Source organism: Arvicanthis niloticus, chromosome 3 (genome assembly GCF_011762505.2).
Source record: "Arvicanthis niloticus isolate mArvNil1 chromosome 3, mArvNil1.pat.X, whole genome shotgun sequence".
NCBI lineage: Eukaryota > Metazoa > Chordata > Mammalia > Rodentia > Muridae > Arvicanthis > Arvicanthis niloticus.
This window is the reverse complement of record NC_047660.1, coordinates 113,635,537-113,648,606: the sequence shown is the minus strand read 5'-3', so window position 1 is coordinate 113,648,606 and position 13,070 is coordinate 113,635,537. Positions and strand designations below refer to the sequence as shown.

General features: G+C 37.2%; 1 protein-coding gene across 1 annotated transcript in view; it reads left to right on the top strand.

The window, feature by feature from the left end:
* Positions 1–13,070, top strand: part of Spag16 (sperm associated antigen 16) — an 856,168-nt gene that overhangs the window by 17,003 nt on the left and 826,095 nt on the right. The window contains exons 4-5 of the mRNA XM_034498463.2: positions 4,628–4,746; positions 10,338–10,475. Of these exons, the coding sequence (XP_034354354.1) occupies positions 4,628–4,746; positions 10,338–10,475 (257 nt within the window). The remainder of the gene's footprint in view (positions 1–4,627; positions 4,747–10,337; positions 10,476–13,070) is intronic.

Genomic DNA, 13,070 nt, shown 5'->3' with positions numbered 1-13,070 from the left:
GGGGATGTGATAAGGGGTTACTGGATGGAGGGGGGAATGGGGTAAGGGGATAAAATCTGAAATGTAAATATAATGTAAATAAAGTAAAATAAAAAATATAAAAACTAAAAGAATGTTGACCATGTACCCTGAAAAAAAAATAGATAGGATTTGTTCTTCCTATATAAATTTTATTCTCTTTATATTTAGTAGACTTCTATTCTAGGAATATATTCAATCTTCCAACACTCTATATACATAAAAATTAAAAGCAGACTCAAAAGGAAGAATGTATGAGTCCACAATTTATTAGATCCTGTTATGATTGCAGTGATGTAACTCATAGTGAAGAATTTTGTTATGATTTCAGTAGATAAGTTCCTTCTAAGAGGATAAGTCATGGGTTTCCTATCTATTATTATTAGTCTGTTGGGTATATCAATGTTATGAGTTATCAGAAAAAATTAAAACACAACCTTTTGATGAAGTAAAAGTCATGTTTAGTCACTGGTCATCTTACCTTTTAATTTACCATTTCATTAATAGAGACCATGGATTGAACTCTGAATAAAATGTATGTGTCTTATATTTAAAGTGATTTTTAAAAGCATGGAAATATAGGTAATGCAATTGATTTATTAGTTATACTTTATACTACAGTCTTTTCCAAGTACTGATATAAGTAGTTAGGGATATATGTGCATATGGATATATATAGGCATGAATGCATACATATCTCTGTATGTATTCCTTAGAGATGGTCAGTATATAATTTTATAAAAGAAAAGGCTTACTTACAATTTAGTTGAATTTACTTATCTCAAGTTTTCTTGTAAGTATAGTATCTTTTTTTTTTACAAACTTTTATTCTTGTTTATTTTACTATCTTTTGTAATAACAACATATCTAATGATTTCTAATTTTTATAAACATTAGAATTTTATTTTTAAATATTAGAATAAAATTATGCTTAAATTTCTGATAGTTTGGCCTTCTTTCCTTCTTTATCACCTTCTCTAAGACATTCAGAAGAATAAAGCCATTTCTTGAGAATGTTTATGCCTTTTTAGAAAGGTCTAAGTGGTGACTGGCCCATGTTACAGCATTGTATTCACATCTGTTTCCAGAGCATGATGGACCTTAAGTTCCACTCTTCTCACTCATAGTTTTATTTTGTTTAGGAAAGTGTGTTATTTTTCACAGGATCTGTATGTTAGCATATAAAAGCTTTATTGTTTGCTGGGGGAGAGAGGCAGGTGGGTCTCTGTAAGTTTGAGGCCAGCCTGCTTTCATAGTGAGTTCCAGGACAGCCAGGGCTACAGAGTAAACCCTGTTTGAACCTCCCCACCAAAGTTTTAGTGTAGCCAATTATGGTGGCATACTGTGGTAGTATATGTTGCTGGGGCAGGGGCAGGAGGCAGGGGGAGGCGGGGGGGGGGGAGGCGGGGGGGAGGCGGGGGGAGGCGGGGGGAGGCGGGGGAGGCGGGGGAGGCGGGGGAGGCAGGAGGCAGGAGGCAGGAGGCAGGAGGCAGGAGGAGAGGCAGTATCATGAGTTGAAGGCTAGCCAGACTACACTATAAATGAAATTTTATTGTAATTATTTAAAGAGAAATAAGGATGTATTTCAGAATTTAAATTTTCACGTGATAAATCTTGAATGTTGTAGCTCACTTAAACAATCTGTCTGGAGTCCTCAGTAATTTCAAAGAGTTTAATAGTATTCTAAATGAAAATGTATGAGAAACCTCATGGGCATTTTTAGAAACTACAGAGAATGCACTCTCTTTTAGTCTGTGGTTCGATTTCTCCTTTTCCAGTTTTCCTAATTTTTTTCTCTCATAGAGGCAAGAGCTGACACAAAGGCCATGAAGAGTGCTGCTTACTGGCTTGCTTAACCTGATTTATTATACCATCTAGGACCACCCACTCAGAGTGGTGCCACCCTTGTGGCCTAAACACACCCACATCAATTATTAATCAAGAACATGTCCCACAGTCTTGCCTTCTGGCTAATCTGGTAGGAGTATTTTTCTGGATTGATGTTATCTCTTCCCAAATGATCCTTGCCTGTGTCAGGTTGACATAAAACCCAGCAAGCACAGTTGTCTGAGTAGCTAATCATCATGTACTAATTCTATCCCTTCGTATATCACTCCATGTATCCTTCAGGTTAGCAGCTTTCTGAATATAAAATGCTATCATAGTGGACATTGTTCCGGCATCACCCAATGGTGAACTCTTCTTTAGGATTTCATTGCTGAGGAACATCTATGCTCATTTCCTGCTAAGTGAGACAGAGCTAGTGCATGCTTCACTTTGGTTAGTGCACGGTACTTTATGAACTGTCAGTACTTTTAAAGTTTTTATTTTGAGAATCATTTATTTACGATATATAAGTACACTGTAGCTGTCTTCAGACACAGCAGAAGAGGACATAGGGTTACAGATGGTTGTGAGTCACCATGTGGTTGCTGAGAATTGAACTCAGAACCTTTGGAAGAACAGTCAGTGCTCTTAACCACTGAGCCATCTCTCTAGCTCCTATTTTTATTTTTAATTCAGCTATATACAATTCAGTTCCCTGCTGCATTCTAAAATTCTAGAACACATCCATTTATTTCTGTATTAGTAACTGAAGAAAATGAAGCATTTCAAACATTATTTATAGACTGTGAAGCTTGCAAAATAAAATGGATCCAAATTGAATCAGCAAGTCATAACCTAAGATTTAAAATTAGGGAACCAAGGCCTCTGAGAACAAACTTTAAGAAGTTATCACCATTGGTTCTTTCGGGTTTTTGTTTTTTTTTTCCTGTTTAGCTCAGCTTGTTTCCAGAAATGTTGATTAGTGGATTGGCTACATGACATGGTAACAAGGAAAGTTTCATTTAAAAATGGGTCCTTTGTTTGTGTTGACCTTCCTTCCTGATGGTGAAATCCTAGGTATGCATGCCTGAAGAAGCCAGCCTAGTTACTGCTTGGTTTGAAAATGTTTGTGTGAATGGCACCACATGAAGACACTCACACAGTGGTGTTGCAGTCAGCCAGTCATTAATGGTGTTTCTGCTGGGTCTGTGGCTTGGATGAGTGTGCATGCTGAGTGTATTTCTAGTGTCTACACAGCATGGAAGCATTGCTTCAGAGATGCACAAATGGGGTAGTGGATACTCATCCTGGAACACAATGAATTTTAGAAAACTTTCAAAAGAGCAAAGCTGTATGGAAGATGAATGTGAATGTATTCTCTAAGGAGTCACATCCTGAAGGAGAGAAAGCTGTTACGTAGAGTGTTGCAAGATCTCAACATACAGTTAATGTTTACAGGTGTACAGCCACCCTGAAGGACTGCAGTTTTATAATCACCCAAATCTTCTCTTCTAATAAACCTTTTTATATCCTGAAGTTGTCATTAGTCTTTTCATTTCACCAATTTTTAATTGGTATTATATTTTATAATCCACTCTCCACTGTATCTCATGTTCACCCAATTTCCACTGTTGGAGATATAAAATGTTTAAAATCTTTATGCATTTTTTTAAAAAAAATCAGATTGCAAAAATGTGATTTGTTGAACATTGATGTTTTGGATGTGAACACTGTACCCAGAGCTCTGAAACCTTCTCAGTAAATGAAGGATTTATTTTGCAAGGCTGCATTAGTGATGGTGACATTTCTCAGCTCTGTAGTTGATCACAAGATGTATTGGTGACTCAACATGGCTTTTACAGATATCTTTAAACAACCTTAGGGGATTAGACTTGGTAATTTTGATGATTTCACTTATAAAGCTCAGCAATCTGTCTCTTCATAGTGGGGGAATGTCTGTCTCCTTTATCCCCTTTTCCCCCAATGAATATGTTTTGTTTATAACTAATCTGTTATAAACTAATCTGTTTATAACTAATACCCATCAACTGCTGTTAGTATATCTGAAATTTCATACTTATAAAATATGTAATACCACCTATGTTGTTGAATGCAATGGCCTCTGAACTGTTATATTAAATATTTTTGTTTCATAACTAAGTCTCCTTTTAAAAATATAAACAAATGAATCAGATTTTTTAAACACTCTTAAGATCTTTTTTTTTCACAGTCTATTTTTGGGATTTTTTTCTTTTATCCTTTAAGAATTTAGAGTAAGGATTTTCATCTATCATCATTTCAGAATTTGAGTTTTTGTCCTTGTGGTTATGGCCCAAATCCCACTCTTGCAGTGGAATCTTCTCTATATCAGTTTCTGCATAGCTACAGTACTCTACACACATACTTACCTTATATGGGAATTTCCGTCTCCAAGACTCTGCCCTTACATTTGTCACTTACTACTATTTGTCAGAGTGTGTGGGATATTCACATGTGAGCACAGATACACACACACACACACACACACACACACACACACACACACATTTATACACACATACACAACTAGTTATCCATATTTTGACTCTATTTACTTATATTTACATTGGGAATAAGAGATGCTTTGTTTCAGCAATGCTTTATTCCTATCCATTAAAATAGATCCTGGTATATAATACTTGAGAAAAATATTGTTAAAAATATAAGTAAGTGAAGGGTCTATGGTTCTCTTAATAAAAATCTTGATGTTTAAGGAATAAATAATTGTACATTTAAATTTCAGGAACAACGAACCATTCTTCCTTCAAGGCATGTAATGCAAGAAGCCATAGAAGATTTTCTCTGCAATTTCCTGATCAAAATGGGAATGACCAGAACTTTGGACTGCTTTCAGGCCGAATGGTAAACCATTATGTAAATAAGTCGTGCTCTAGATATGCTAGCAGCATTTACATGTATAAATTTAACTTTCTTGAAGAACTTCTCAGTAGTAAGTGCTTTAGTTTCTTTTCCTGTTGCTGTGATAAAATACAAAAGCACCTAAAGGAAGAAAAGGCTTATTTGGAGGTCAGTTTATGTTACACTATGTTATGAACAGTCCATTGTGATGGGGATATCAAGGCAGCTGTTTACACTGCATCTGCAGTCAAGAAGCATGGACCATTGAATGCATGCCAGTGGTCAGCTCACCTTCTCTGTTTGTCCAGGATCCCCTGCTATAGCAGGATTCTCTCAGACCCACCAGTGACATAAATAATGACACAGAGACATTTTTAATATTTAAAAGCTTTGACCTTTAACCTAGGGTGGTCTCCCAGCTATTCTAATCTTAACCAATCTGATCCTGGCACTACTTCCTGCAGCTCTACCTCTCTGCTCCACGCTGGTCTGTTAGTTTTCTTCCATGTCTACTGGCTGAGTCTCCCAGCTCTTGTTTCTTTTAGCAGCATCCCTCTCTCTTCCTGGAAGTTCTGCCTTTCACTTCCTGCACAGCTATTGGCAGTCAGGTCCTTAGTACAGACAATTCTAGCTTGCCTTAGGCAAGCGAGGAAGAACAAATATTTATAAAATATGAGACCAGTGATGGGCCATAGACACAATACCAAGATTCTACCAGCACTTAGCTCTCTGCAGGTAAAGAATTAAAAATTGAATACACAGAGACACACCTTTACACAAAATACCCCAACACCCTGCCCAGGTAATGGTTTTATGTATAATTAAGGTGGATCTTCTTATATGACCAAAATCTAAATAATTCTACACAAGCATGTCTCTACCGAGGCCTATCTCTTAGGTGACTGTAGACTCTCTCACATTTACAATTAACACCATCATTGTGAACTTATGTATATGGATAGAAATTGTTCCAATGTCCATGTTGAAACTACATTACCAACACACAACTGTCAGTGGATCTTTCCCACAAAGCTTTATTCAACAGCCTTTTCACTATTCAGCTTTAGCTTCTTTTCAAACGATCAAGGCAATGAGATGTCCTCTGGAGTTATTTAGCAAAAAGTCATTTTTTAAATATTTTTCTCTTGGTTTTTTATAATTTATACTGGTATCTTTTGTATTTAGATATTCCCCTACATTACTACTTTTTATTTATAGTGAAAATGATTATTTTTATTTATACAGCTGACTTATTCTTATTGTAAAAATATTGGTTGATTTGAAGCAAATTGAATTGAATTTCCAAGTATTGCCACAACATAATGTTGTTAAAACTAAAATCTTTAGTGTCTAATTGATTGTGAAAATCAGCAGGCATGCAGTCTTTGTACATATATAATTATTTAATGGTCTTTGGGTTCTTAACATTTTTTAAAATAGTAAATGATAAATAAGAGACAAGTGTTATTCTTGCCAGATATTGTGCATTATAGAAAATGGAGTTTATATAAAATATGCTTACAGAGTTTTGTGGCTAAATTCTAATTTTTAAAAATGTATTGGTGATACAAGTTTACATTTCATTTTCTTTGTATACTGAGAATATGTACCTAGAACTAATCAGTTTTATTTTCATTTTGAATTTTTTGTAAAATTTGCATCATATTGACACTTCTCTCATAATTCCTTCATAGCATCCAGAATTCTTCTCAAACTTTATTACTTTGACATATAATGCATTTTATGAGGAGAACTGAGTTCTTGCTTGCTCTGTAGCTCATGTTGACCTTCTGTGTGTAGCTCTTTTGTGTTAGCCTCCCAAATACTCATGATTCAGTCGGTGTTGGCTGAATGTGTTTTTACTGTAGAAAAACAAAATGCAAAGGACATAGAATTGTTGTGAATTAATGTTCTCTTGCAAAAGTAGCACACAATACCTGCCTGTTGTTAGGAAAAACAGAAGAAAAAAAACTTAACAAGAATCTGGGTAGTTAATTTCACTTATGTTCTTTCAATATTCAAACAATAAATTCAGTAAGTCTTTTAAATCCAGGCAGAAAAGTATGATCTGGGAGCCACATGTCACCTGATTCTTATTTTTACAAATAACATTTTACTGGAATTCAGCTATGATTCTTGTACATATTGGAAATGACTGTATTCATGTTAAAAAAGCAAATTTTAAGTAGTCACAAAGGAGTCCATCTGAATGGCAAAGAAGAAGGCATTTTTATAAGTTCTAAATTATTAGTATTACAGATGTTCCAACAAAAGTCTTCAAATAATTGTGTATGATACCTGTATGTGTGTACACGTACACACACACACACACACACACACACACTACATATTGTATATAACGACACATATAAGTGTATTGTGTCAGTGTGGTAGAAATTTATTTATGGAGCATTAAAATGGTTCCACTGAAGGTTTGTTCAATGCTAGTTTATGTTCTTTTAGAAGTAGTCACATCCAAAGGTAATTGATGGTTCAGGGCAAAACTGAATAGGTTGAGATGAGAAAAGGGCAGTGTACGTTTGCAGCTCCTCACCCCTCCCTGTATGGATTGCTCTGTGTGAACACGTCCCATTGCTCACATGGAGTCTGTCTCATGGACTCGGCTGTTTGTGTTACCATCACCCTCTGACTGTAGCACAATGCCTTCTCCCGTTGCTTTCTCCTTTTCCAATCCTGGTACTCTTCAGTTTGGCCTCTGTTCCTCTCATTTCACTGATGATAGAGTTGTACTAAAAATTCTGTTGAGGGTATTAAAGACATGAAATTATTTATAGCATTTAATTACTAACTTAATTTGTTCCAAATGAAAGAGATTCTAGATTAGTATATTCCTTTAATTGATGAGCAAAGATAAATACTGCAGCTTTCAACTAATAACATTTGGCGTACTGTAATAACTCTGCTATGGGTAATATAGTTACCACTTCCCAGGAATGATTAGGTTTATTTAAAGCTAAAGCCCAGAATTAAGATTAACTTTGAAATAATCCCTCACAATGCTCTCTCTGTGTGAAGATGGGTGTGTAGTGTGATTACACACCTATTCTCAGTGAATACCGTGCAGCTCATTATTTCTTCATCATTTAAACATGTTTCTTCAGTTGGTGAAGAATTGATTTCTAGTAATTTATTTCCCCCATCATCATTAAATTAAGCACAGGAATGTCATGACACTTACCGTGCTTACTCTTACGATTTACAGTATGTCAAATTTGAGCAGCTAATTATATGTGGATAGGTTTATATACTAAGATATGCAGAAGTCAGCCTTTCAGGGGAGAATTTAGATTAGAAAGTTAGTAAAAATAAAAAAAATATACTATTTAAATGTAAGTGGCATAAAATAGTTAAAATGGTGATGTTTTAGACTAATTGCTTGGGAAATCATGTTCTATCATTTTTATTAGCACAGTCTGCTCTTACTTCTCCCAACAGCTGTATGTGACAGGTAGCTGCTTCATTTCATGGATGAAGGCTTAGAGAGGATGGGAAATCTCTCTTAGTAAATGCCAGCAAGTCACAGCTAGTAGCAGAGTCAGCCAGGCCAGACTGATCTCCAGCACCTCTCTCCTAACTTCAATTCCTGGATAGAGCCTGCCTGGGAGAGCTTACAGTGTGTCTTGATTTAGAGCTCAGATTTGTGTCTGGTTTCCATTTTGTAATTACAAGGACACTACTAACTTCTTCAACTTGATGGCTTAGTTTGGCTTTCATCTATTTCAGCACTGAAAACTTTCACAGTGACTTTCACATTGCCATTTCCAGGGATGGTTCCAAGCTTCTGTCAGTGTGCACTTCTGTTAGCATGCACTTCTTCCTTCCTGGGACGTTTTCTTCACTCGAGCTCTTGGTCATTGCTTTCATAGTTTCTCTTGCTGCCTCAGCCTTAAAGATTCTTTTCAGAGTGTTTGCCTTCACTCACCACAATGCTGAAACAGTGGAGTCTATTATGAATCAGTTGCAGGCAATTTTTATTTGTTGGTCACTTGATTACCTGAATTAGTATGTTCTAGTGCCACAACTAAAGCAATATTTATATACAGGTGAGGTACGAGTTTAAGATGCCTGCCTTGACTTTCCCCTGAACTTCTGAAGTGCCTCTCCAGCATTTATTGTCACATGAATGTCTGCTAGGCATACTATGTTTGATGGAAAGAGTCCCTTGGTTTTTTCAACTGCCTGTTTCCTACTGTCTTTGTCTTTGCTTCCACTATGTAAATGGCTGTGTGTTACTGAGCCCCAGACCTGGACGCCATCATTGTTTAGCCTCTTTGTTAACACCTGGCAGATGATTCATTAGTGAATCCTTTTAGCATTACCTTTACAGCAATTCCAGTAGGTCCGCTTCTTAGAACCACTACAGGCTGTCCTCTTTCTTTCTTTCTTTCTTTCTTTCTTTCTTTCTTTCTTTCTTTCTTTCCTTTCTTCCTTCCTTCCTTCCTTCCTCCCTCCCTCCCTCCCTCCCTTCCTTCCTTTCTTTTTTTTTTTTAGAGCTTGTTTCTTGAAATAGATTTACCCTTTTGAAACATAAATCTGATCACTGTATTTTTTTTTTTAACCACCGGACATGCCCATGGCATCATCCTGATGCAGAGTTAAATGGTTTCCCATATGCTGCTTCCTTGTGTTGGTTCCGACATTTTCCTGCACCTCCTTTGTTCACTCTGCTGGCTTCAGTCCTCTAACGTGCGCCTCCCGTGTCGCCCCACACCCGTGGACGAAAAACACGAGAGACAGTATTCAGGTAGTTACTGCAAACGAGGACTTTTTACTCTGTATCAGCAAACGTGGAAAATGCGGAAGGACGCGGAAGGGCGCGGGAAGAAGCGGAAGGGCTGAGACGCGGAAGGGGCCTAGCTTAAAATACATCCTAGAGTGACGTATTCACTTCTGATTGGCTGTTCGCTCACCACCCAATATTACGCCTCGGGATTGGCAGTGACTTTGGCGGGCTCTCTGCCTTTGCATCTGCGCAGTTAATTGTTTACTGCTGGGAAAACACGAGGCCAGCGCCATCTTGGAAATGCAAACGTAAAACCACTGCTAACAGCGGCTTCCTACACAGTCCCACCATTCTACAGATACTGGCTTTGAGCTCCATCTCGTACATGCTGAACATGTCTTTATCTCTGGGCCTTTGCATTTACTTTCTGTCAGAGGTGCTCAGGTGGATGTCATCACTCCTTTCCTCCATGTCTCTGCTGGAGTCTGTCACTAGCGCTTGTCCGTCATGGCTACTCTGTATAAAATGGTGCAAACACCCACCATGTTACTCCTCCATTCTCTCTGCTTCCCAGAACATATTACCATCTCTGCGCCACTGGAAAGTCCATGAGCATAAGGACTACGATAGTTTTGATATCTTTGCTAGGAATTAAATGTGTGGAGCATAGATGTCACATTGCATTTTAAAAATCTAGGTTCACTGATGTTTCATCTTAATAATATATTACTATTTGTTTAAATTATAAACGGAATATAGCAACTATCTTCTATCAAAATTTCCAAGGTTGACATTTTGAGTTACACACAGTAGGAAACTGAAATAACCCCTGTTGTTTGATTTGTCTTAGGTACGAGCTAATACAGAAGAGAGGAACCGACCTTAGAGCGCTCGGTAACGTTCCTGATGTCTACAGCCAGGTGATGCTTTTAGAAACTGAGAACAAAAACTTGAAGAAAGAATTGAAACACTTCAAACAGGCAGCCGAGTATGTCAATATTACATTTCCCTTTTTAAAATTGAGGCTAAGTAAAAATAAAGATGGATTAAAAATGATGCATGTAACCTACTCTGAGAAATTTAATTCTGGGTCACTGAATTATACGAGGTTCCAGTTGTAAGGATGTGTAAAGCTTCCCAGGTGAGTTAATTGGGAAGGTAAGGAACCCCTACGAAGCACCCCTCGCTGATGGAGTGGGACATAAGGCACGTGTAGCCGATGGTGAACTGTTACACAATGGTTCTTTTCTTATGCTTGTGATTGTGTTTTGAGGTCTGTGAAATTTTCTCTTGTGTAGATAAGCTAATTTCAGAATAATATGAATTAACAGACAGAGCGGAAGGAAGGAGCTAATGTGTTCTTTGTAACAGGATTTCAGTATTTTACAATCCTTCCCAAGGAACAGTGTTAGCTGAGCTCTTTCTGTGGGAACAAATGAATTGCTCTGCTGGGGCTGGCAATGCACATATGGGGGAAGGAGGGACATGAGACTTGTAAGGACAGTATAATTAAGTTTTCTGTAACCTTGACGTTTTCTCTTTAATGTTATCCCATTACAAAGGAAGTATCAGCATGATAGTCTTTCTCCCACTCTCTGCCACCCACTGGTTACACTTTTGTTCTTTTAGTGTGCATACACAACAAGAAAGAACAAGTTCAGTGCTGTTGCTGTCATATTTACTAGATTACTTTTCAGTCAAAATAAATGATAACTGTTTATTCTATTATTTTACTTATATTTTTATTAACACAGATTTTATTCTCAAAACTTAAAAGCAGTCCCTGAAAGGGCCCTGCTTGCTTTGTAATGGCTAGGCCCAGATGTAAATTTCAACAACTATAAGTCTAAGTTTTCTATTCCTTTTGTCTCCCTAAAATTACAATAAATTTTGGTGACTAATTTTTGGTAACCAGCCAACCTGTTTCTGAGCAAGAGCTGTGTGACTGTTCTGAGATGAGGAGAGTGTGTGCATGTCAGACAGTGACAGTGCCTTCAGCTCCAGAGAGAACTCATGCTTTGTTCATTGACCATTTAAAACATTTTTAAAAATATTAAACAGATTTAAGAAGAATCTTTCTCTGTTAAGCACATCACCACAATAATTAGAATAATAGGGCCACCATGTAGAAGCATAATATTTTAATATCACACACACACACACACACACACACACACACACACACACACTCACTAAAGAAACATGACTCTGAATAGCCAAGAGAAAGAAACATTTAATACAGCCTTTCCTTTTAAATAGTAGCAGTAAAATGACATAGTTTTTACGCCCCCTACATAGTTATCCTGTGCGCCTGAAGGAGTGCTCTGCTAGTTACGCACACCTCATCTTTTCTATGGAGAATGTCATGTTTTACAAAGATATGTGTGATCATCCACAAGAATATGCTGCTAGAACCACTGCTTTCGCCACTTGCTTTCGTTTCTCAGAAGGACTTTCCACGCTGCATCTCTGCTTGCTCTGACTTTGAATAGACAGTTTGGCCAATGGGAATTTGATGCAAGCTTTTCTTACAGGGCTGCCTGGAAGAGTTTCAGCCCTGACCTCCTTTGAGTTATTGCTTTCATTTGCTAACTTGCTTTTGAGTAGACGCGGACATTTCAGGCAATGTGTTTAACTCCAGTAGTACTAAGTAACCATTGGTAATTACAGGGTATTTATTTAATAGTACATTAAAAACTATAATTAAAATTATGTAAGCTTTTATTCACGCAGATTGTTATTTTAGTGTTAAAAGAAGCCATAATTAAAACAGGCAGCACTCAAGTGAAACGTTTCTTTGTATTTGCTCCACTGTCGCAGTGTAGTTTACCCTTAACAGTTTCTGGATGTTTCTTGACTCTGTGGCTTGGTAACATTTACAGTCCAGCAAGTGGAAGAGCAACTGGCTATATGCTTTACCTTCCCTTTTGTGCCAATCTGAAAGAAAGCCCTTTGACCCTTAGAGAATGCTCAGTGAATCTTCAGTCTGATGTGGTTCTGAACCACGTTTTGTTGAAGTAGTCCCTGGATCATGTTTCTACTGAAATAGTGTCAGAAAATTGTGAATGAAGTTTTCCAAAGTATTCTCCAGAAACACTTTTCATATATGGTTGGTCCAAAATATAATCTTTTGGAATCTATATTTCCCAAAATTTATTTTTCTAATAGCAATATTTTTCGAATAGCAATTTGTGTTAAACATGAGCTTCTTTTAATGGAATTTGGTCGAAATAGCCTAATCCTAAAGATCAATGGATCTACATCAATGGATGTAGAATTGTTGCAGACAAGAGAGGATTAACCAGTGTAGAACATTGGTACTATGTTGGTATTGGAGAGTGGAGTCCTTGCTGCAATAAACCTGACCGTATGGTGGTTAGACTTTGGAAATCATTTGCAAACCACTGTGAGGAATGTGGAAGACTTTGGAGCTCTGGCCCAAAGACAGCCTAGAATATGAGAAGCAGAGATTAATAAGCAATTCTCTTGGGAGCTTGAAAGGCCGGAATGCTGCAAAAAATACAGATAGTGGAGAAAAACTCATGAAGTTTTCAAGGGAAAGTCTAGTGGAAACTTGCTAGGG